The 25,090-nt window shown below is 62.4% G+C and overlaps 2 protein-coding genes across 2 annotated transcripts in view; both read right to left on the reverse strand.

Annotated features, from left to right (window-relative positions):
- The window catches only part of RADIL (Rap associating with DIL domain), a 36,551-nt gene that overhangs the window by 6,782 nt on the left and 4,679 nt on the right, over positions 1–25,090 (reverse strand). The window contains exons 3-7 of the mRNA XM_036423447.2: positions 5,885–6,105; positions 4,962–5,567; positions 4,249–4,286; positions 2,303–2,463; positions 77–189 (exon numbers count right to left, since the gene is read on the reverse strand). Coding sequence (XP_036279340.1) covers positions 77–189; positions 2,303–2,463; positions 4,249–4,286; positions 4,962–5,567; positions 5,885–6,105 — 1,139 coding nt within the window. The remainder of the gene's footprint in view (positions 1–76; positions 190–2,302; positions 2,464–4,248; positions 4,287–4,961; positions 5,568–5,884; positions 6,106–25,090) is intronic.
- On the reverse strand, positions 19,733–22,682 carry PAPOLB (poly(A) polymerase beta). The gene has a single exon (XM_036423456.2). The coding sequence runs from the start codon at positions 21,873–21,875 to the stop codon at positions 19,950–19,952; it is 1,926 nt and encodes a 641-aa protein (XP_036279349.1). The 5' UTR covers positions 21,876–22,682; the 3' UTR covers positions 19,733–19,949.

Below are 25,090 nucleotides of genomic sequence, written 5' to 3' on the forward strand. Positions count from 1 at the left end.
CAAGGGGCTGCAGAGCCCTGAGCGCCGGGAGGGGGAGGGGAAGGGGGCACAGTGAGGGCGGGCGGGGCAGGCACACCTTGGAGATGTAGTACACGCACTGCTGGAAGGCGTACAGGATCACCTCCTCCAGCTCCGCCATGGCCTCCTCGCTGGCCGAAAGCGCGCAGGAGAACACGGACTCCATGGAGCCTGCGGGACAGGAGCTCAGTTACCACAGGGGCTCCCCGCACAGCGGCCTCCGGGAGCACAGGCCCTCACGCACCGGACAACACGCGGCCACGCGGTCTTGCTGTTCGTGGCCCTTCCCCTTGGAGTCTAGGCCTCCCGCCCCCGGCTCACCCCAGGAGCCGCTCCCCCGGGGTCTCCCCAGAGCCGGGCCTCCCGGTCTCGTTGGGGACTTGGGGGTCTGGGTGCTCCCTCGGCCTCCCAGGCAGCGCGAGGGCCGGATCCGGGCAGCAGAGGCTCTCGGAGCTGCCGGCCGCCGTGCTCGTTCCCCAGAGGCTCAGGCTCTCCTCCCGCTGCCGCCCGAGCACTCGCAGACCAGCGTGTTCCAGCCACTGCAGCCAGCGGGGCCCGCCTCCTGCCGGCCCACCCCTCCCGTGCACCTGGGCTCCGGCGGGAGGCGGCGGCAGCGGTACCCCGAGCACAGCACTCAGCTCCCCGCAGACGCCGCTGACCCCGGCCCCGCCCCGCCCGGCACCCAGACCTGAACACGCGGCTGCGGCGGGCTCTGCTGGGGCTTCTCCCCTCGAGCCCGTGAGCTGTCCCGAGGACCCAGGCCGCCGTCCCTCCCCCCGTGCTGGTTCCCAGGCCCAGGGCGGAGGCCCCTCTGCGCACCTGGCCCCCCCCCCAGATCTCCTGGCGCCGGAGGGTGAGTGGGCGGCACAGACACCCGCTGGGCGCCTGCGGGGACCAGGGCTCCGGTGAGAGCTCTGACACGGACGGTGGGAACGAAGGACAGGACGTCCCTGCTCAGAGCCCTTCCCGCAGGCGTTTCCGCCGAGGCCGAGGCCGAGGCCGGGCCCTCGCCTGCCCTCGCCCTGTGCCTGACGCGGTTTTTCCTCCGAGCGCTCCAGCACACGGGATGCTCTCTTCCCGCCAGCCCCGTGTCCCCGGGTGCACAAGGCAACCGCTCCCAGCCTCCACCAGGCCACCCGACCAAAACTACAACAACTTCCTCTGAGGCAGGAGCGGCTAAGCAAGCAGGGCCGTCACCCCGCTTCCCAGGAGAACCAGCCGACGGGGCCGGCCCAGGCCCAGACTGCAGCTCCACGGCAGCGTCCCCTGGACACTGAGCTGAGTCACCGCCCAGCTGACTTCCTGGGGAGCCAGAGCCGGGGTGCCCCGCACGGAGCAGGCAGGGCCCAGGCACTCGCTGGCCAAGGCCGAGTCCAGGGGAGCCCCCCCGGGCCACTGCAGCACCCGCCTCGCTGGTCCTGGGGCTGGGGGCCTCGAGGGCCCGGGGGCTTTGAGGGGGTGACCAGAGGCTTTGTGGGAGGCCAGGCGGGCACAGGGGAGGCCCTGGCGGGGCAGGTGAGCACGTCACACCAAAGGGGGCCGGAAAGTAGCCCGTGAGCCTCCGACACCCCCACAGCCCCACCCCCGGGAGCGGGCAGAGGCAGCAGCCAGTGAGCGGACTTTATCAGCTCTTCCTCTCGGGAGACAGCTGAGCACTCGCAGGCCCTGTGCCGTGTCCGGCTGGCCCAGTTCACGGGAGCCCTGGCCACCCCGTCCCCCTGCCTGGCCCCTCCCAGCCCGAGTGCCCCTCCTGGCTGCAGCCCGGGCCCCCCATGCAGGGCCCCTCCAGTTTCGGTGCAGCCGGGACAGGCTGAGGTCCCGACGCCAGGGAAGGGCGAGCCTTGTTTTTGCCGAGGCCGAGAGAGGCTGTGGGCGCCCCAGCCCCCGGTGCCCGCTGTCAACCCTGTCCCCTGCAGACGGCCCTGCGCGCCTGCGCAGCTCCGGCTCCGGCCCCGCACAGTCCTCGTCAGACACACACCCTGAAATCCCACGCGGCCCCGGGGCCTCCCAGGCCCCCCGCCGAGTTCTCAGCACCTCGTCCCCGCATCGAGCTCTGAGCTCGACGTGCCCGCACGGCTCTCATGCTCCTGCCTTCTCTCTGGAGCTGCCAAGGCCGTGGGCAGGGACCCGTGTCCCCGGACAGGGAGCCTGAGGTCCCCGTGGCCCCGGGCACTCTTCACAGCGGTGGGCAGCGGTGCAGACAGACAGACAGTGCTCGGGGCGGCAGGTCCAGGGGCCCACAGGTCTGTGTGTCCCGAGACCACGGCCCCGCCGCGCGGCCTACCTGAGGCGCCGGGCCCCTGCTCCAGGCCCTGCATGTACACGGGGCCCTGCTGCTGCACGAAGTACAGGAGCTCCACGGCGTTGGCCATCCACAGCAGCACGTGCCGCAGCTCGGGCAGCAGGCCGGCCAGGCCGCTGCCGGCCGCCGTCACGGGCTCCTGGCTGCGGGAGAGACGCGGTCAGCGGGCACCGCCTTCCCGGGGGCGCGCCTTCGGCGGGACACTAGCAACAACTGCGACTGTCAGCGAGCGAGGCTGGGGAACCAGAGGAAGATGCATGCCTGTCTACAGCGCCGGCCAGGCCGCCGCCAGCCTCAGCGGAAGGGGCCGGTGGCTGCCCTGAGCAGGGACTGGTGAGCCATCTCCCACCCCGGAGGTCGGTGTGTGCGATGGGCGTGTGCACCAGAGGGAGATCTCTGACCGCCCGCAGCGACCGGCTCCTGCAGAGCGAGGCCGAGGCGTGCCCAGAGGCCGGGCTGGCCGCCCTGTGGGGTCCTTGCTGAGCAGCGGGTGGCCACGGGGACCTCGGGCTCTCTGTCCCCCACCCCCCTCTCCTGTGCACCAGGGTCTCCTTCTCCTGACGTCATTCCACTCTCTGTCCACGAGGGGCCTGCGCCTCCCGGAGGAAGGACTGGCTCCGTGTCTCCGTGTCACTCTGCGCAGCAGGCACAGCTCGCGCCACCGTCCAGGGGCCGGGTGCTCCCTCCCGGCGCTACTCACGCTGGGCTGAGGGCATGCATGTGCGCACGGGCACGGGGTGTGTCATTAGAAAAGGGTTAACCTGGCTCTTCCGTCGCCTCTCCCATTTCACCAGAACCCCAAGGCCCAGGCAGCCCTCCTGAGAGCCTGGCCCAGGTGTGGCCAGTGGCGCTCGGGCCAATTCCAGCGAGGTCAGCATCCAGGGCACAGACGCTATGGGCACAGGCTGGGCAGCACGCAGTGGCCGATGTCATGGCTGTGACCCCAGAGGAAAACAGACAAGCAGGCCGTCCACTGCTCAGCGAGGCCCCACCGGGAGGGCCCGCGAACAGGAGGTGTTTGCAGAGCAGTCGGTACGGCTCACTCCGAGTAAAGGAGCCGCTGCCGCTCACACAGACACCCATCCTCCAGCTCAAAGACAGCGAGCGTCTCAGTGCACGGCTCCCCGAGGACCCACAGACGCCGGAAGGCAGGCACAAAAGGTGCTCACAGGAGCCAGAGCCTGTCAGGGTGGCTGCCATGGAGAGAGGCGGGAAGGTGCTGGCCAGGATGGGGCGGGAGCCTGCGCACTGCTGGGGGGCGTGCCATGGGGGGGCCACTTTGGAAAACGTCCTCACAGATTAGAGCTGCTGGGTGTCTATCCAGACCTCAAGAGGGTGCCCGTGGCTCTGCCCGCAGCGACCACGGTGTGCGGTCAGTGTGGGGTCAGGCGCAGCGCCAGCGATGGGGGGGTGGTGCCTGGTGTGCGTGCGACAGGGATGTTGCTCCGCCCTCAGGAGGGAAGGGCCTCCTGCAAGACTCCGCAGCAGGTGGGGCCCAAACACACGGCGCAGGCGAAATGAGCCGATCCCAGCCGGACCGGCTCTGCCCGGTTCCACGGGGAGTCTGGCCCAGCGGTCGCCAGCCAGTGGCCCGTGGACGACTGGTGGTCGGTGGGTGGGGTCCGAAAGGCTGGCGGCCGCTGGTCTAGAGAGCCCAGCCTGACTCAGAGCGGAAAGGGGGGCGGCTCGTCAGTGAGCGATGCACCCATCACTGCCCGCACCAGAGCTCCGTGCGTCACGGCCGTGCCAGCGTGCGCACCGCACACTGAAAGGGTCCTCACCGCAAAGGTCAGGGCAGCGTTAAGGGGCAGAAAGGCCGCTCGGGCGGGGACAGTGTGCCGGCACACGGCTGGCCCGGGCCGGCGGGCCGGACGCACTGGTCCACCTGGGCCGGCGGCCGCGTGGGGGAGACGCAGGGAGGTACTTACAGGGGCGCCTGCTTCTCCGCCAGCTCCTTGGTCTTCTCCTGCGATCACAAAGCACAGAGCGTGAGCACCCGGAGCCGGCATGGCCAGGACGTCCGCCTGGAAACGCGCGCTCAGACGCGGCTCTGCACCCAGGCCTGGGGCAGGAGCGCATTTCCCCCGGGATCTCACGCCTCCCGTCCGTCACCGAGTGTGACCTCGCCTTTCCCACCAAGGACTGCCTCCGCCGCCGGCTCCCTGGCCTCCGGCCGGGTCAGGACGTCACGCGTGCGGAGGAGACTCTGCTTAACATCAGCCCCAGCGTCAACGCGGCATCGCGGGGCCTGAAGGTTCATGCTGTTTGCACATCCCAGCCGGGCCAGCCAGCTCTTCCTGGGAGGCTCAGGGGCGCAGCCCAGGGGCCGCCCTGGGGGTTTCCATGCCCAGAGGGACTGGCCGGTCCTGTTGCCCCCCCCCCGCCCCCGCAGTGGGGTCGGCAGGAAGCACGGGCACCCAGGCCGCATGGGGCTCCGGCTCCCGGCACCTTGTTCCCAGGCCGTGGGGGCCAGGCAGGGCCGGGGAGGACACGGGACCAAAGCTCAGGAAGTGCGGCCGCCCCGGAGGGTGCAGGGCCACAGCGCGCCCGGCTGGAGGCTGGACAGGCCCGAGGTGGGGCTCGGGGCGTCCTCCTGCAGCCACTGCCCCCCGGGGCCCCTGGCTGCCCGGCCCAGACTGACCCAGACGGTGTCACGGATCGCCTTGGCGATCTTGAGCAGGAGCTGGCCGAAGGAGCCGGGCGGGAGGCGGGTGGCGGAGTGCTGCACGCAGAGGCAGAGCAGGAAGGCGGGCGTCAGCTTGTGGTCGGCGCCGCCCGGCTCCACCAGCGTCATGATGCGCTGCAGCAGCGCGTCCTCCGCGCCGGGCTCGAACTCCAGGCACAGCTGCCGCGGCCGCGCGTCCTGGGCGCGGAGCTGGGCGCCGCACACGCGGCAGCTGTGGGGCAGGGCCTGCAGGCGGGCCAGGGCGGGCGCGGGCAGCGGCTGGGCCTGCGCGGGCTCCTTGAACAGCAGCAGGTAGTAGAGGCCCAGCGACAGCAGGTCCCCGTGGCGCAGGACCACGGTGCGGCCCCCCACCGCCGCGAAGTTGACGGCTACGGGCGCGCCCGGCAGCGGCTCCAGGACCAGCAGGCCCCCCGGCGGCTCGCGGCCGGAGGGGCGGCGCCGGCGGAGGGTGCAGTGCAGCGGCAGGATGTCGGGCGCCGAGAGGCTGATGCTGGGCTTGCTGGAGGGCGTCCTCTGGCCCACGGTGTGCCGCTCCCGGTTCAGCACGTACACCAGGCTGTCCTGGAAGGCAAGCACCGCCTGTCCGTCGGCCCGCCCCGGACACCCTTCCCAACGGCTGCTCCCGCCTGCCCTCACGGTGCCCCCGTCCCGGGAGGAGCTTTCCCAGGGCAGCTGGTGGCCCCAGGCCCAGCGAGGGCCCGAGCAGGAGAGGAGAGGCCGGACGCGGGCCCAGCCCCCAGCCGGTCCAGCTTTGCCGCCAGTGTGACCGAGCGCTGGCAGCAGGGGGAGCGTGCTCAGCCGCACAGGCGGGAACAGCTTGGGGGGGGAGGGGGGGCCGGGGCGGCGGGCGGGCCTCGGGGCAGCTCGGGGTGGCTCACATGCTGCTGGCTGTAGCCCTGCAGGAGCAGCAGGTGGGGCGACTCGTACAGGGAGTAGCGCATGGCGTCCTGGCCGGGCTCCTGGGCGGCAGGGCCCAGGCTGGTCTCACTGGCCGAGCGGCGGAGCAGGGGTGCAGGGGGGCTCCGGGCGTCCCCCGAGGCCAAGGTTGGGGTGCCCTTGGCGCGGCTCCGCTGCAGCCTCCGGGCTTGGGCGTTTATCCCTGAAACAGAAGCCACACAGGTGAGCAGCCAGAGCCATGGAGGCTGGGCCCCGGCCCTGACTCCCCGCTCAGGAGCCGCCTCTCCTAACGGGCACGGCGCTGCCGCCTGTCCGGGCCCCCAGGATCCGCCCCCTCGGTCCTCCCACCAGGCCGGGCACCCCCGCCCCAGAGCCAGGAGCCCCGCTGTCCTGCCCCTGGCACTGCCAGAGCCTGGCGCCCTCCCCTCGAGCCAAGCCCACCGCAGCATCAGCCGCTGGTCACATGCAGGTGTCACACCGGCCCAGAGCCTGCCCGCCCTCCTGGCCCTCCTACGGGCGTGTGTGTGTGCGCGCGCGCAGGCGTGTGCACTGTGATGATGAGAGGCCGTTGGTTCCCCGCTTTACAAGGAGAAGCGGTGAGCCAGCTGGTCTCCTAGGACAGCTTGGCTGCTCCTTCCCGAGGCTGCCCCCGTACTGCCCAGTCAGCACACACGTACATGCATGCATGTGTGCGCACACATACGTGTGCACACACACCCCATGAGACAGCCTTCTCCACCAGGAAGCGGCCGCCGGATCGCTGAACAGCCCGAGCCCAGCTCCCCACCTGCCCCGCTGCCCGCTCATCCTGAGCCCCTCCCGTGCCCTCCCGTGCCCTCCCGTCCCCTCTCCCATCCCCCCCAGACCTCCGCTACACCAGATGAAGCAAAGGCAGAGGACGGAGGGCAGGCGAGCGGCCGAACCGGAGCGGGGAGAGCGGGGGGGAGCGGGGGGAGCGGGGGAGCGGGGGGGAGCAGGGGGAGCGGGGGGAGTGGGAGCCCAGCAAGCGCGAGGAGGACCTGCCTCGGGAGGAGCCTGCCGCCGCAGCCCAGGAGGCAGGAGGCCGCGGTGCGCGCTGCCAGTGGCGCAGCTGCTCCGTCTGCGTCTGCCGCAGAGCCGGCCGGCCGGCAGCCGCAGGAGGGGCAGCCGGGCAGGAGGGGCTGGGAGGAGCCAGCAGGGGGGGGCAAGGAGGGGCAGCCAGGCAGGAGGGGCCTGCGGGATAGGGGCAAGGAGGGGCCAGGAGGGGTGCAAGGGGAGCAGGTAGGAGCAGGTGGAGGCGGGGGAGTAGGTGGGGGCAGGGGGAGCAGCTGGGGGCAGAAGGAGAAGGGGGAGAAGGTGGGGGCAGGAGGAGGAGGGGGAGCAGGGGGAGAAGGTGGGGGGAGGGGAGCAGGCAGGGGCAAGGGGAGTAGGTGGGGGCAGGGGGAGCAGGTGGAGGGGCAGGGGGAGCAGGATGGGGCAAGGGGAGTAGGTGGGGGCAGGGGGAGCAGGCGGGGGCAGGAGCAGGGGGAGCAGGAGGAGCAGGAGGAGCAGGTGGGGTAGGGGAGCAGTGAGCACAGAGGGCTTGGGGCCGCGCACAGACCCTGGGCCGTACCGAAGCGAAGCAAAGCGAAGCGACATTGAAAACCAGCCACGACGTGCTCCAGCGCCCCAGCCCTTCCCCAGGTGGCCTCAGTCGCAGCGGGAGGTCCGGGGCCCTACCCCAGGGCCCCACTCCTGCAGCTGGGGTCCCGCACCCATGGCGAGCGGCCCAGCCCCACTCAGAACCACGGAGTCTCAGACGCCGCTCGGTCCAGCCCAGTGTCCTGGTGTCCTGGCCGCCGGGGGCGGAGGGGGCGGGAGCCACTCCAGGGGTCTCAGACGTAACCCCTCTGCGTACGCATTTCGCTCGTGTTATCTTAACTCCTGTGGTCAGGAGCTTTACGTCACCTCTGGCGGGTCGTCCCAATGTCCGAGGCACCCTTCTCCCCTCTACTGAAGGAATCGGGGTGACAGGGCCTGGGAGGCCCGAGCTGCGAAGGCATACCGGGAGGCACAGCAAGCGGGCGGCGAGGACCACGGCCTGGCATCCCGCCCCGTCGCCTCCTCGTGGCCGGAGCGAGCCCTCCGAGCGCCAGGCTCCGGGGCAGGACCCCTCCAGAAGCAGTGGGTGGCACCCGAGCCACGAGACTCTCTGCGCCCCCCTCTAGCGCCCCCCCCCCTGTCTCCCCACAGGAAGTTGCGCAGACGCCCTTGCTGCTGGGGAGAGGCCTCTGCACCCTCCGGAAGCAGCCGCTGCTGGGGGACAGCGCTGGGAAGAGAAGCAGCTTCCCAGGAGCTCAGGCCGGGAGTCCACCTGCCGTGCCACCGCCACTGCCACCGCCGGGCCTGCCTGCCCGCTGCTCCTGCTGCTCCCCCACTCCGGACGGAGGCCTCAGGCCCGGCTGCGGGGGCTGGCGGGTCGGAATTGGCTCCTGCAGCCTGACGGGGCCCCGACCCCTCCCTGGCCGACCTCTCTCTTCCAGAGCACGCGAGGCAGGCTCACACCCCTTGGGGGGGACCGGGGCTCCACAGCCGTGTTCTCAGGGCCGGCCGGTCCCGGCGCACACATCGCTGGTAAGTACCTGCACCCGTGTTCCTGCGCTCAGCCTCAGACACAGAGTGGACACAGGCTCAGAGCGGGGAGAGGAAACACCACGCTCCAAGGCCACAGGACACAAACCGAAACACGTTCTTCCTGTCCGACAGCAGAGGGCTGAGTGCCGGGTCACGGCCACCAGGGTGAGGGGGGACTCTCAGAAAGTGCCGGTGGGATGTGCACTGGCCGTGGTCCCCCCAAAGTAAAGACAGCCATCCAGATGCTGGCGGCAACGCCAACCTCCTCTCTATAAAAGGCTAATCTGCAGTGTCCCCTCAGGAGTTTAACGAGGAGAATGGGAGTCAATCGCTCGCTATGACGTGCACTGACCACCAGGGGGCGGCACAGAACATGGCCGGTGACCAGCGGTGCTGAGGTAGTGAGTGAGGGAGGAGGCGGGAGGCCCTGATCACCAGCCAGGCCTAGGGACCCTCCCCATGCACCAATTTTGTGCACCGGGCTCCAGGATTAAGATACAAGTCTCTCTGTGTCCACAGTGTCTCCCTCCTCCCCGGGAATGTGCATGTCAGCTCCGTCCTGCAGAAACCATCAGGAGGAGCCCAGCATTTCTGGGAAGTGATGTGGGTGAGCATCACTCAGAGAACACGGAAAACCGTCCGCCAGCGCAGGGACACGCCGGGCACACGCCTGCACGGGGAGTGCACATGGTGAGGACGTCAGTGGTGAGGGAACAGGCGTGGGCGGGCGGGTCAGTGATGAAGGAATAAGCAGCACTGAGAGGAGGCCCGGGTGGAGGCACCGCCACACAGGAATCATCCTCTCCAGGAGACCTGCTCTCCTTCCTCCTCCTCTCCCGATTCGCATGGCGCCGGGCCACAGTGAGCACTGACCAGGGGGGTCACGTGTGAAGGGTGAGCGCTCACCGCGGGAAGCCACACGTGAAGGGTGAGCACTGACCAGGGGAGTCACATGTGAAGGGTGAGCACTGACCAGGGGAGTCATGTGTGAAGGGTGAGCACTGACCAGGGGAGTCACGTGTGAAGGGTGAGCACTGGCCGAGGGGAGTCACACGTGTAAAGGATGAGCACTGGCCAGGGGAGTCACACATGAAGGGTCAGCGCTGGCCGCAGTGAGTCACACGTGAAGGATGAGCACTGGCCAGGGGAGTCACACATGAAGGGTCAGCGCTGGCCACAGGGAGTCACATGTGAAGGGTGAGCGCTGACCGCGGGGAATCATGTGTGAAGGGTGAGCACTGATCGTGGGGAGTCATATGTGAAGGGTGAGCGCTGACCGCGGGGAGTCACATGTGAAGGGTGAGCACTGGCCAGGGGAGTCACACGTGAAGGGTCAGCGCTGGCCGCGGGGAGTCACGTGTGAAGGGTGAGCGCTCACCGCGAGGAGTCATGTGTGAAGGGTGAGCACTGATCATGGGGAGTCACACGTGAAGGATGAGCACTGGCCAGGGGAGTCACACGTGAAGGGTCAGCGCTGGCCGCGGGGAGTCACGTGTGAAGGGTGGAGGAGCCCCGTGTCCAGGGCCCCACAGGAGCCCTCACCCTCCTCCTGGGAGGAGCCAGGCACCTAGGAGGAGAGCGGAACCTGAGCAGATAACACGCTGACGCAGGAGTCAGCGGAACCGGAGCAGATAACGTGCTGAAGCCGTGAGTCAGCGCGGGGACACGGAGCTCCCGGGCCGGGCGGGAAGGGCGGTGCGGCCGAGCAGGGATGGTCTGGGCTCACACCGCAGGCCGGTCTGCTCCCGGATGCCGCTGAGCCCTCCTCCAGGGACATGGGGTGGGGTGGGCTCCTCCTCCGCACGCCAGCAAGCTCAGGGCAAGGCCGCCCCCACTCTGCCCGGCGCGCTCCTGGGCCCAGCCGGGAGCCGGGAGCCGGGAGCCGGAGCCGGAGCCGGAGCCGGGAGCCGGGAGCCGGAGCCGGGAGCCGGAGCCGGAGCCGGAGCCGGAGCCGGCCTCGTCCAGAGCCACCCGCGGCCACGGGGGCCACCTGCTAGCTTTCTTCCCTCCCTGCCCCGGCCGGGCTCCCACGCTCACTGCAGGCTGGAGGAGAGCTGGGAGAGCCCTGACAGCAGAGCAGACACTGGGAGAGGAGGGCCAGAGAGCCGCTCAGGCCGGGAGGACCAGCTCCGGGCGGAGGAAGGAGGCAGGCGAGGGGCCGGTCAGCTCTGCCCCGCCCGCCGGAGGGCTCAAAGGCGGAGACGGAGAAAGTGGCCAGCGGGCGCGGTCCAATGATCTCAGTAAACACTTCGGGAGACACGTGAATAGGATCGTGCGACAACTGATTTTAAAGTGAAAGCTGGGCACAGGGAAAACGCACCTTTCAGAGCGAGGCTGTGGCGCAGCGGGAGCACACGTGCTTAGGGGGTGGAGGGGCCGGCAGCGGCCGGGGGCGGGCTCAGGCTGGAAGCTGGGAGAACGGACTCGGCCTCAGAATTCCGGGAAGAAAAGTGCTTTCGCTCTAAAATGCCACGCGTGGCTCTGGGCGGCAGCAGCTGGAGCCGGGAAGGCGGGAAGATCGCTGGCAGAGCGAGTGCGGGGTTAGTGGGAGGAGCTGAGAAAAGAGCGAACACGTGACAGCAACGGCAACAGCTGACGTCACAGAACCAAAAGCTGGGTGTGCAGGCAAGGACCTGCACCACCTCCCGCTGTGCGGGCTGAACCCAGCTCCTCCCCAAACCAGGTCTCTGGGCAGGGGGCGGGCTGGCATGGGAGGGGGAGAGCGGCACTCCAGAGGAAGGCACAGCGCTGACGGGAGGGCAGAGCGGCCGGGCCATGCTGAGGAGCCACGCCAAAGAGCGGCAGTCCACGCCGCACGGAGTCCCTGGGCGGGGGGCGCCGGCCGCGGACCGCTGAGGACGGGCTTCAGCCGTGCGCGGACCTCCCTCCGGTGAAAATGAGCTGCGTGTTACATGTCACACTCCGCAGCCCGGAGCGATGCCCGCTCTGCCTCTGGGACGGGAGCGGCCTGTGTCCGGGACCGCCCGGCAGGCAGCAGCGAGGTGTGAGGGCCTAGTGGTTGGGGGGGAAGGGGGCGCGGGGATGGAGCAGACACATTTCGCCTCCTTGGGGTTCCGGAAGGACCGCTGTGAGTCTGCATGAGCTGGGAGAAGCCGGGAGAAGCCAGCAGCAGCCGGAAAGAGACGGAGGCCAGCGGAGCCGGGTGGAGCGGCCCTCGCCTGCAGGAAGGCCCGGCCTGCCGGGCGGACGCAGACTCCTGAGCCCCGGGACCCCGCGGGCTGGGCGCTGTTCCAGCCACGGGTGTGCGGCTGTGACACAGAACGCCACGCTGCCTACACCTGCCCACCCCGTGCCGGCCGGGCGCTCCCTCCCGGCACAGCTGCTTCCCCTTACTTCCACGCCAGGGTCTGGAGGAGACTCCGGGAGCCGGGAGGGGATACGAATGTGGACACGAGCCTGGGGCCGGAGGGCAGACTGGTGGCCAGATGATGGCCCTGACCGCCCCGGAGCAGGCCCTGCCCAGCGCGCTGCGTGAGCCCGGGCGCCCTGCGCCAGGAGGCGCGCAGGTGGGACTAGTCCTGCTCCCGCTCCGGCTGGCCAGGTGGGCCTGACCCCGCGCCTGGAGAAGCAGAGGCGGCGCTCCCAGCAGGCCGCGGCGGGGGCCTGGGACCCCCGCAGCCCGCAGCCCGCAGCCCAGGCCCTGCGGCCACGGAACGAGTCCCGCCAGCAGCAGAGGGAGCGCAGCCCTTCCTCCGCGCCTCCGCCTCCGCCACCGGCCTGAAGGTAGGGTCTCCCCAGCACTTGCGCCCTGAAAGCACTGCCTGTTTCAGGGGCCCAGTGGTGCAGCCAGAAAGCAAAGCCCATCCCCCACCCCACCCGTGTGGGGGGCCCTCCCCCGCGGAGGGGCCAGGCGGGAGGGAGCTGCTGGGATGTGTGTCCGGTGGAGTGAGGATGGCTCTCCGTCAGGCCCGGCTCCGGCCCGGCAGCACTGGGGCTGCCATCCTGTTTGGTCAGCTGCTCGGAAGCCACCGCCTGCTCTGAGGGCCAGGGTGCGGGGCGCGGGATTCGGTGCCTTCCCCTCCCTCTGTGTGAGGCGCCCTCCTTTAAGGCGAACCAGCGCTAATGCAGCCAGAGGGCCGCCCAGGCCTCTCCCACCCCCGAGGTGGGCTCTTCTGATGGCGAGGACGCCAGCAGCTTGGTGTGCCCAGCCCACCCCCCTCTACCCCCACCCCGAGTTCCCCCTCCTGTCAGCCACCTGCGTCTGACCTCCCCCCCCATCGGTATAGCCCGAGGCCTCCCAGGCACCCACAGGCGTGCCTCAGCAGGACGTGCCGGGCGGGGAGAGGGAAGGCCGTCCTCGCCCACCAGGGAGAAGGGGGCTGCCGGGGCTCCCACGCGAGCATTCGTGCACACGCTCAGGTCCGACTGCGATCGGACACACCTGAAGCACCTCTGGAAAGTACCGGTGCATTCTGTAAGTTTTTTAAACTCTGATGAAATGGGACCACGGGGTATGTATCCTTCTCCAGCTTGTTTTTTGTTTTGTTTTTTATATTTTTATTGATTTCAGAGAGGAAGGGAGAGGGAGGGAGGTAGAAACATCAGTGATGAGAGGATCACTGGTAAGCTGCCTCCTGCACGCCCCCCACTGAGGATCGAGCCCAAAACCGGGGCATGTGCCCTAGACCTGATCAAACACAGGCCAATGCTCTACCCACTGAGCAACACTGGCCAGTGCTCCAGCTTGCCCTTTTAATCAGATCACGTTGGTGCTCATTCCTGCTCACTGCAGGGCATTCCATGGAGAAACGGGGGGATGTGTGGAATGGCGGGTGCCACTGCCACAGCTGGGTCACGGACGATGCCGGGACTGAGGTCACGTGCACGGGGTTAAGTCCTCGCCGGGGGTGAGGACACACAGTGCACCCTGAGCAGAGGCGCTGAGGCCATGCCATGGCCAGCTTTTCAGGGGTAAGTCACCTGCCTTCCAGGCCGCCCACCTGGCGGCGGTGTGGACACACGTCCGGTCCGGGTTCGGTTCTCATGCCCGCATGCGGAAGTGACCGTGGCCGGTCCTCTTCTCTGAGACCCCCGGCTCTGGCTCGGTGCGGGCGGCGCTGTTCCGCAGAGGCTGCTTCTCTGTGTCCTGGGAAGCGGGACAGAGCTGGCCGGTCACCCTAGGGCTGTCTCTGCGGCTTCGCTTCCTCTGGTTCTGGTCGGCTGTTTTCACGCGGCTCCCGTGGCTCCCGCAGGGCTGCTCGGCTCCGGGTGGCGAGTGGCGCTGGTGGGGAGCTCTCCTGGGAGAATCCACGCGTGGAGCGTGCTGACTGCTGGCCCGGGGTCCACAGTCCTGTCAGCCTGCCCTGTGCTCGCAGCTCTGCTCACCGGCTCCGGAGACTGTCCCGTCTTCTGTCCCTGCGCCAGCCTGGCCGCTCCCACCATCCGCCAGCTGCTCCCTCCCCGGCCTCCCCGCTGTGCCGTCTGCGCCGGGTCAGGCTGTTCCTTGCACTGGTGATGCAGGCAGGGCCCGGTTTCTCGTGTGCGTTACAGCTGCGGCCCTCCTGTCGTGCTGACCCCGACCCACGGTGCCTTTCCGTGGCCGCGCGTGGGGTGGGAGAGTCTGGGCATCTAGCTGTGGGCGCTGTGTCCGGCCCTCTCTCTGCCTTGCTGTCCCCGCCGCGCCCCCCGGCCCCCCCGCAGACGGTGAGTGGCGGTGAGGTGAGGGCCCTGCAGCACATGCAGCTCCGGGGCCACGTCCCGGGCAGGGGAGGGGAGGGGCGTCCCTGCGGGGACTTCCGGGCTCAGGGAAGGAGGGCGGCGTGCAGGGATGCCTTTGCCGGACCCTCCCTTCTCCCACAGTAAGTGGCCCTGCAATCACCCTGCATCCTGAGGTGACCTCGGGGTGACCTGAGGATGGTGGGGCCGAACGTCGAGGAAGCCGGGTCTGTGGGTACCAGCAGGGGCATCGGTCAGTGCTGACCACGCCCTCCGTGCGAGGCAGAAGCCGAGTGTGCTCAGCTACTGCTTCCGACCAGGTGTGATTCCTAACGGTACCAATTTTTTACAAATACATACTTATTTCAGAGAGGAAGGGAGAGGGAGGGAGGGACAGAAACATCGATGATGAGAGAGAATCACTGATCAGCTGCCTCCTGTACGCCCCCTACTGGGGATTGAACCCACAACCCAGGCATGTGCCCTTGACTGGAATCGAACCCCGGACTCTTCAGTCCACAGACTGATGCTCTATCCACTGAGCCAAACCAGCTAGAGCCTGATACCACTTTTAAGGTATCACTTGGATTTATAAATTACAAAGTAGTTCACACACACGAACACATATGTAACTCAGTCTAAGGATAAAACAAACACCATTTCACCCCCTCACACCTCCAAGAGAGCGGCCACTGCAGTCTGGCTGCATGCTCATAACTGCACCTCTGGCTCCCCCTCCCCCTCCGAGGGTCCCGGGCTGGAGCCGGGTGTCACATCCCCTTGCTTTGCAGCCACGGCTGCACCACATGTCTGTAACCTGAGTTAAACCGCGTGTGAATTATACTCACACTCTTCCCTGTCATTTCCCGTACCTTCCACATTATGGCTGACTACGTCCATCATGTAACTATGGTCCTTCAATCTCGCCGCTCTCCTCTGTCGACTGCATGCCACCCGTGTGTCAGCCCGTGTGCATCTGTGGGTACTGCCGCTTTAACCACTACAGAACACGCTGCAGACTCTCCTGGTGACCCAGGCGGCAGTCCCCCTGTCTGACACCGTGACGTAGGGGGGAGCTGTGACGTCTACATGGCACACTGGAGGGCGTGTAGGGTTACAGACAGGCCACCCAGGTGACCCACACACTCGGCCAGCTCGAGGAAAAAGGGACCAGTGAGACGAAGCCCCTCAGACCTCACAGCCAGAGCAGAGACCTGCTGGCAGAGTAAACGGAACTCAGGCCATGGGCATGTCACCGGCACCAGACAGCACCCAGTGTCTCCCAAAAGGATCAGAATGACGGGCACCCTGGTCATCACCATGTCAGCGTCCCCACCGCTCCGCAGCCTCCCACGCGATCCCTGTGAACTTGATTTCTAAGAAACGCCTCTGCATCTTAGTTCAGTTTCTCCACTACGAACGCAGCAGACCGTCTCCTGTTGATTATTTGACACAATGAAGAGACTCGTCCCTCGGCCTCTTTCTTCATGAGGAGCTTTGTTGTGTCTCCTGGACGGTGGCCTCTGTGCCGTTCCTGACTTCTCACTCTGTCCTGGGATCGCAGAACAAGCTTGTGAAGCTAACAGTTTGAAAGGTGTTGTCTACTTTCTGATCTAGCACAGGGTTAGTTTTTGCACATGCCCAGTGCTTATCTATATATATAAAACCCTAATATGCAAATAGACCAAGGGTGGAACAACCGGTCGCTATGACGTGCGCTGACCACCAGGGAGTGCACATAGAACATGGCGGATGTCGATCTTGTTGGGATGGCGGAAGGAACAGGTGAGCAGGGGCACCAGACCAACATGGGGTGCTGGCTGCTGTCATCGGGCGAGCCTCTGGTGGTTACTGGAAATGCTTTGCTCCTATGCCCTGTGGTCCCACCCAGCACTCACACCCACTACCAGCACTGGGTGCCAGTCCTGATAGCTTGGCACTGGCCCCACTCGCACCCACTGCTGGTGGCAGCCCCAGTGGCCGTGCCATCAGTGCGCGGGAACAGTGGCGGCGGCGGTGGCGGCAGTGGGAGCAGAGCTGCCAGCAAAAAGGAGACCGGGGGCCGCAGCCAGAGAGGCTGGGCAGGGGCACAGAGAATAGGCCAAGACCCACCCTTGCTCACCACAGCCTCACGGCCCACAGTTCCTTTCAAGGTGCACGTATTCGTGCACTGGGGCCCCAGTTTGAGAATAATATGCACTTCCCATTGTTGGGTGGCAGGCGCTACCATAACTGTCCACTAGGGTGTCTCCAGCCAGAGGTGGGAGACACCCAGCCTGGCCGCCCGGCTGCATCCTGTCCGGCTGCCTCCCCCGCAGCGGCAGGCAGTAGTTGAGACTGACCGAGTGCCTCACAGAGCACAAGGTGCTCACTCTCCGCTGGCGCTACAGAAAAGGTTTGCCAATCACGGCTGAGCTCCAAACGGGCTCCCTTTTTGTCATTTTGATGCCATTAATGCAAGTGTTTTAAAATCCTCTACGGCGATGACAATTTCTATTTATCTTTGTTACCTTATGTTGAGGCTAATGAGATGCAAACCGGTTTTGAATCACTCTGTTTTCCTGCTGTGTTTTCTTCTTTCATTAATGCACTGGTCCTTTTGTCCCTCATAATTATTTTTGCTTTGAAATCTGTTTGGATGATATTGTTATGTAACAATTTCTTTTCATCAATATTTCTTCTTTCCATTCTTTTTAAAAAAATATTTTATTGATTGTTTTTTGTTTGTTTGTTTGTTTGTTTTACAGAGAGGAAGGGAGAGAAATAGAGAGTCAGAAACATTGATGAGAGAGAAACATAGATCAGCTGCCTCCTGCACACCTCCCACTGGGGATGTGCCTAAAACCAAGGTACATGCCCTTGACTGGAATCAAACCTGGGACCCTTTAGTCCACAGGCTGACACTCTATCCACTGAGCCAAACCAGTTAGGGCTTCTTTCTATTCTTTTATGTATTACGTATTACATTTTGGGTGTGTCTCTCATTAAAAAACAAAAAACAAATAAAAACCCCCAGCATGCAGCTGGTTTGTTTTTCCATGGAATCTGACCATCTCCTTTTAGTTAGGAAGTTTGGTCCATTATTATACATGGTGATAGATATATTTGGTTTCATTTCCACCATCTTAGATGGTATTCTTTTTATACTATGTTTTATGTGACCCCTTTCTTTCCTGCCTTCTTTTGGATTAAGACTTTTAAATTCCAATTTTTACCTGTATGGATTTGAAGTTTCGGCCTTTTCATAATTTCCCCTGATAGTATAACATGGATTCTATAGCTCACAGTCAGAGCGGTCCGCAGCGGCTTCACCTCCTCCGGAGCAATGTAGAACATCCGCACCGGTAACGCCAGGCTTCGGTCCCTTCACTAACTCCTCCGCTGTTGGGTTTTGTTGTTTTAGTGGAGAAATGCAGCATCTGTTTTCAAAATAGCGCTTGAAACAATACAAGTGCAGGTGCTCTCGGACAAAGCAAACTCCCGTCACGAGACACTACACGCATCAGATGAGAAAAAGAGTCTGATACTCAGGTAATGAAACTAGGATTTAACAGTTCCCGGCTTAGTAAGACAATGTGTAAACACAGAGACAAGACTCAATGCGTGCCTGGCGATGTCCACCCGATGCCACAGCTGCTGCCAACACTGGGCACCGGGCACACCTGACTCAGGACTGCACAGGCGGTCGGGGACTGCACAGCTGGGCTGTGGGGAAGGCCCACTGTGTGCTGAAAAGAAGGCTCAGTTACCGCACACAAACTTCTCATGTGTGGAGATCAAGTGGCCACCCAAGACTAACATTTCATTGGCATTACTTTCAGTCAAGTTTTACTAAAGTATTAGCCCAAAAGAAGGGGATTACAGTCAACGGTGGGAAAATTAGCCCCAAGGATAGAGAAAGGGCTTATGGAATTGCAGTTTAATGTGGAAACTGCACCTGCGGTAGAGAGACGGATGAGACGGATGCAGGGAGAGGGGAGGAGACAGAGTGGACTAACGGAGAGCCTGGCAGGGTGCTGTGTTCAGGCTATGACGGCTTTCAGTCCCTGTGTCTGTTGTCATTCACGTTTCTGAACATGGATGTTCTGCGTAATCATGAGTGGTGTTTTCTTGAAAAGTATTCCTAGTAGCCGAAACCAGTTTGGCTCAATGGATAGAGCGTCAGCTTGGGGACTGAAAGGTCCGGGGTTCGATTCCGGTCAAGGGCATGTACCTTGGTTGCGGGCATATCCCAGTAGGAGGTGTGCAAGAGGCAGCTGATCGATGACTCTCTCTCATCGATGTTTCTAACTCTCTATCACTCCCTTCCTCTCTGTACAAAATCAATAAAATATATTTTTAAAAAAAAATTTTTTTTAAAGAAAAGTATTCCTAGTAGTTTGTCGGATAAAACAAAAGAGTAGAAAGCCAACTAGATGTCAAGGCCTTGCTAGAAATTATTATTTTTTAGATGTAAAATTTACTGATGAATTTTAGTAAACAAAAACTGGCATAAAATTCTTGGAGAAAAGCTCTTTCTGCTTACCTGTTTAAACTGGACGTGAATGCCCCACACACAGGTATTCTGGGAAGTACACAAACTTCTCCTGTGTGGAGATCAAGTGGCCACCCGAGACTAACATTTCACTGGCATTACTTTCAGTCAAGTGTTACCGAAGTATTAGCCCTGGCACCAAAATGTCCTGTTTTGTGCCTCGCGGCCACAGACTTGATTTCATATCATGTTAAGAAAATACTAGCATTCTGGGTTTTCTGTGAAACAACATACAAGCACGCCTGTGCATACAAGCAAAGCAAAGCAGCGGGAGACACAAGGCTACCTTGTCATAAGACAAACGATTAAGGACAACAGAACACGGAGCTGTGAGCTCCAAGACAAGGTTAGCTGTTTGATCGCCGATTGTGTGCTATCAGAAAAAACAATGTCACTTCTTGACCACATCCCATCAAAGCCAGAGGATTACTAACCACTGTTTTGATGTCAAATATATAGCATAAGAGCTACCATTTAATTTCAGAGGGTTACAGCTGCCTCCCAGGAACTGCGCTAGATGAACTTGTCTGCACGGGGTATCCAATGTGGAGCTTAATAATGAAAACGCTTCAGGAAAAAACTAAAACAAGCTGAAACCTCTAAAATTAGTTCTCACCTCTAATCATACACATAAAGTGCATCATCAATGTAAGGATATCTGATACCAATTTGTATGGCAAATTTCCCTCAACAATGCATCAAACATAAACGTAGGCCAGTAGTCAGTCACGGGTGCAAAGACAGCTGGAGTTTTTTTCTCATTTTCTCTTTAAGGGAAGCAGTCCTTTGAAATAGTTAATGTAACTGTTGCTGCCACATAATCATCTACATAATGACAGCAGCACTTCTAGCTTCATGTACTAACCTGGACTTCTGACCAAGATTAGCCCAGCAAAGGGAGTTACCACGTCAGCCTAAATCTCTTTGGAGTCTGCTCTAGTGTGGCACCCTTCCTTCTCCTCCTTTAGCATTGAAGACAACAGATCGAGTTGGCAGATATTATTTATGGAAGCTTGAGGTTGTTTTGATCAGTTCAATCTGTTTTATTGAAGTCTTGTTAACAGGAATAGGATGTGCAGGGAGAGCAGGGGTATTGGAAAGGTTGCTACTGGATGTCTCCTGCCAGGCCAACAGCGAAGCTGCCGTCTGAATACTCCGATGGAGGGTACTGTCTCTTCACAAGATCGCTCCTCTTCTATCTCAGCGTCCTCGGTGCTTCCGTCTCTGTGCGGTGAGAACGTCCTCTAGACTCCTACTATGGGGTTAGCTATGTTTGTGGCCGTGGCCCCGGAAGGCCTGGGCGGGTGGTTTACCAGAAGTGTGGAAGAAACAAGTCTAGTGATCGTGGGCTTTGGAGGCGGAGAAATGGCTACCTGTGGGGCAGTCGGAGGAATGCTCTCACTCACACCCCCCGAGCTCTCGCTGGGGTTCGCCTGCTGCAAGGTGACCTCAGTAACCTGTACGCTGGTCGCAGACGCCGCCATTACAGCCAGAGCAGGGCTGTGTCTGCCCTGAGAGGCACCGGTCACCGGGCCAGTCTTCACCGTGCTGGTAGGCGAAGGCACAGACACGCTGCTCTCACTGTCTGCGGACGAGTCGAGACTGCTGTCATTCAGAGCTGTCAATCGGACATCTTCCATCGAATGCGTTTTATTCTTCTGCAGCACGTGATTAGGCAGCAGTTGGTGAAGCTCCTTTCTTCTTAAATGCATTGCATCGATTTTCATATCCATCTCAAACATCTTACTATTTATTGCTTGCCTATAAACTGTGTCTGTGAAAGACTGGATGTCATAGGTGAGGTCAATACTGAGAACTTCAGAATTTTCTGGCTTTTTTAACACTAACCCAATCACCCACATGGTGCAAAACTCTTCCTTGTCGGGGTTCTCTTTGGGCGCGGGGAATGACTGAGGGTTCACGTGAGCCAGTGTAATGAACTCGTTCTTCTCCAAGCTTCCCACCAGGATTCGGATTTTTGATTCTACCAAGCCCACCCACTCCAGCCGCTGCTTTTCTGTTGGTGCGCTTGCCAGAAGGACAATGTAATGCTTATACTTTTGAAAGAAGCTTGGAGCTTCAAAAAGTTTGGACCACTCTGCCTTACTCAGCAGAATCTCATGTGTGATAGCGAGGCCCTGCTTAAACTCCTCGATCATGACCATCCTTGTGGAGACAGACACGTTGTACGTGGAGTTCTGTTGCGGGTATGCCGGCGTGATGATAGGCATGAGGTGGTACCTGTCGCTGGGGTTCACTCTCGGGTCCCATACAGGCAAGTTAAGGTTTTGTTCTTCGGGCTCCTTCAGGAGCACCGGGTTTGGCCACTCCCACTCAGAAAACACTAAGAAAAACTTACGCACAAGAGTTGACGCCACCGCGTTTGGATAAAGCTGGCAAGTTCTTGCCACCAGCATGGCCCAGGAAACGCCTCCCAGGAAGCCCAGTATATTGGAGTAGATGTTGTGGCATTTCGCCCACAGTTTGATAGCTCTGAGCGTTAACCTGAAGTTGTCAATGTTTGGTACTAGATGTAAGATTTCATCGGTTACCCGGCAACCATTAAGGCTTCTTATGCATCTAATATCTAAATTTTTAAGCAGACTGTCATCTCTTAGGTCCAGATCTTCTGGAATAGTCTGCAATGCTAATCTTGCAAACAAAATATCAATCTCTATCCCATCAAAACACAGTCTGATAACTGGCACAAATGCCTCCTCAACAGCCCTTAAGTCTTTTACTTCTTCGTGTAGTTTCAACTTAGCATAGAAAGAAGTGAAGAAGTCACTTCGGTCGACGTGTCTTGGTGCAACGCACAGCGCGTCTATGTCGGCCCCTTTCGTGTGCACCCCCAATCTGTACGAGCCGAATGTAAAGATTTTGCCTCCAACGTTTTCAATTATAGCGGGTGGAAGACTTTTGCTTTCACTGATTTCTCTTATCCATTCCTTTACCAGATTATTTAATTTTTCCAAAATTAAAATCCTGCGCTGCAGTTCCTCTTCCTCTTCCAAAACCCCAAAGGGCTTCAGGGTTTCAATTAATTTCTGGGTAAGTATGCAGTCTGTCTCCTTGGGGGCGGCTAAACTGATGGGGGAGGAGATGCCATAGAGCTTGGGTGGCGGCGGGGTCCGCTGTGATCCCAGGGTTGTCACCGGAAACGGCATCATCTCTAGCGCTGGCCCGGCCACGCCACGTTCCCCGCCACCGCGACCGCCGTGGCCGCTGCCCGGGTCATGATCCGCTGAGGCGGGAGGGGCGGGGCTCCTACCAGCCCAGGTCTGACCCGCTCCCGCTCCGCTCCCGCCGCTTCAAGCGTCTCTCCGCTATCCCCTGGGCCCCAACATGGCGCCCGGGCCCTCCACCCGCCGCGCCGTTCTAGAACTGCCACACGCCGCGTATGCCAGGGCGCATGCGTGCCGCGCAGAGCCTCACGGGAGTTGTAGTTTCCAGGGGTCCGCGGTGGAATTCAGGCTTCACGCTTGGGGGGGGGGGGGGCGCGCTCGGTTTTTGGCTTTTTTACTATTTTCTACGTTTGCCCTGACCTACCATCTATTGCCTTGCTCACCATTTCTTAGACCTCAGATCTACTTCCTCCGTCTCGGAGGCCCAACAAGCCACCGGGAAAGGCATGCCCCCTCACCCTTCTCAGGACACTGGCGTCCGCGGCTCCCCCAGGAGTGCCTGGGGCGGGGGGGGGGGCGGGTAGCATGGCCCCAGGCGCGGCCTGGGAGGGCTGACAGCTCATCGAAACCCGCGGCTCCCAGTCCAGGGCCAGGCCCCGGGTCGCTGCCCATAGACACTGTGGGTTGCCACAGGGGTAGGCGTGCAGCCGGCTTAGGGAGAGGCGGGAGGTGCTGCTAGACGCCCTCCATGCCTGAGACCTGGCGCCCACACTGTCAGCGGGCGCTCCCCGCCCTGGAAACACAAACAGCCTGGCTGCCCTGCAGGCCGCTGGCGGAAACCACAGGGCCCGGCCCGCACCCCTGGGGGCTGATGGCCTCTATCACAGGAGCCGAGCCCCACCGCCTCCGGGGCTGCTGGGGAGCCGCTCGCAGCCCCCTCACCCCCCACGCCACGGCACCCCCAGAACTGACACACACTGGATGCTCTGGACACCGGGAAGCGCTGTGAAAGGCGGCGTTTAAGGACAGCACACAGCACAGCGCCTGAACGGGACACCAGCCCACTGGGGGTGGGGAGTGGATTCTGCTTCCCCTCCACTGTTTGGCACACCCGCTTTCCCACGTGACTTCCCGGGGAGCCAGACCGCGTGCAGGAGACGGGATGCAGGGGCCTCCCCCTCTCTCTCTCTCTCTCTCTCTCTCTCTCTCTCTCACACACACACACACACACACACACACACACACACGCACGCACAGGCAGTCCCTCCCTTTCCACCACTGCTCACTGGGGAACTCGCCGGCAGGTGGGAGAAGTGGGGCAAAGGCCCCTCCCAGGGCAGACGGACCAGCCCAGATCCTTTCTCATCAAACGTAGCCCAGTTTCCAGCCCTGGGCCGACACCCTTTCATTCCTCACTCCACTCACAGTGGCTTTGGGTGTTTTGTCTTGTTATCAATTTTAGAGAGGAAGAGGGAAGAGAGCCAGAGACAGACACTGACTTGTTGTCCCACTTATCTGTGCATTCATTGGTTGATTCTTGTATGTTCCCTGACCCAGGATCGAACCCACAACCTTGGGGTATGTATGGGGTAATGCTCTAACCCAGTGGTCGGCAAACTGCGGCTCTGGAGCCGCATGCCCCTCTCAAGGCACGGTTTGCCGCTCTGTTGACTAATGAGTTTGTCAACCTCTGACCTAGACTCTCGATTCCAATAATTACAGGCGGTTGTTGTTCCTTGTGATTAAGCCCCTATCCCAGGGATCGGCAAACTTATAAGTCAACAGAGCGGCAAGCCGCGGCTCCTGAGCGGCACATGGCTCGAGAGCCGCAGTTTGCCGACCCCTGCTCTAACCAACTGAGCTGCCCGCCAGGCCCACTTCCCAGTGGCTCTGAGTCTCTCTGTGGTTCCCACTGCAGGTGCGGATGCAGGGGCCCCGGGCCACTCAGCTGCACCGATGGGTCTCGGGAAGGGGCTGGGTCACGCCTCGCTCCCTCGGGGCCAGAGGACAGTGAGCAGACTCCACAGGGTGGTGAAGGGCTGCTGGCGGCACCTGCGAGGCCGCAGAAGCTGCAGCATCCCTGCACAGGGAGCCGTTCAGAGTGTATGTGCCACGCGTGCACATGTGTGAGCGCACACACAGTCCTGTGTCCACGTAGCCATGCAGCACGGGGATAGCCAAACGAAGACGCTCACTCAAAGGTCTGACCCTGGTCAAGTGTGGGCAGGGTCTGTCCCAGGCCGCCGTCCTGGCCGGCCCTCCCATCTTTCTAAGGACGCCATCCCCATGGCCACGCTGTCTTTACTGCCACCGGCAATGGGGGTGGCAAGGTCAGGAGGCACTGACTGCCCAGACCACACCCCGAGTGGAAGACCAGCAAGGAAGGCCGCCTCCCTGGGGTCTGAAGGCCTGCACCGGGCCGGTAACACAACCCGCTTCCGCAGAGAAGTGTGTCAGTGAGACCGGCCGGCTCAATGGGCTCTTTATTTGAAAGGTTCTGCAGAGCCACCACCACGCTGAATAGGCTGTGGGCAGCAGCCTCGGACAGGAACGGGTCCGAGGGGCAGTGCGCGAAGATCAAGGCCGCCCTGCAGGTGTTGTCCGCCCCGGGCCCACCAGGAACACAGGAAAGCTGCGACACAGAGCAGCTTTCCCACACCGACCACAGGGCCTGGGGCCGTGACCTTCAGGACAGGCCGAGCTGGCTGCGTCCACACGCTCCTCGCAGTGGGAAAACACCGCGGGACAGCGCCTGGAGCGGAACCTGGCCCCGCACCCACCCCCAGCCTGGCCTCCTGGACGTCTTCTAGGAGGAGGGTCAGGATGAGACGTAAACCCAGGACGCCCGGCCATGGGGGTGGCCATCAGGGGCTGTCTGAGGCTTAAGACCTAAACGACCATCACATCCTCCACGTTGGCCTCTATGTGTGGCCTCCCTTGCGGAACCCTGCGCATCAGTGGTAAAGGCCTGCGCCCGTCCGAGGCCCTCCCCACCCGTCTGGGCAGCCCGGCCCGTGAGCCCGGAGCACCCTGCTCGCAGGGGCAGGAAGTGTTAACAGCAGCGACGACACCACACCACGGGCACTTCCCGAGGCCGGGCTCAGGGCTGTACGCACATCACTTCCGAACCCGTTCTCCAGGTCAGAAAACTGAGGCCCACAGAGGTGAAGCGATTTGCCTAGGGCAGTGGTCGGCAAGCTCATTAGTCAGCAGAGCCAATATCAACAGGACAACGATCGAAATTTCTTTTGAGAGACACA

The sequence above is a fragment of the Pipistrellus kuhlii genome, unplaced genomic scaffold, assembly GCF_014108245.1.
Source record: "Pipistrellus kuhlii isolate mPipKuh1 unplaced genomic scaffold, mPipKuh1.p scaffold_m20_p_8, whole genome shotgun sequence".
Classification (NCBI taxonomy): Eukaryota; Metazoa; Chordata; class Mammalia; order Chiroptera; family Vespertilionidae; genus Pipistrellus; species Pipistrellus kuhlii.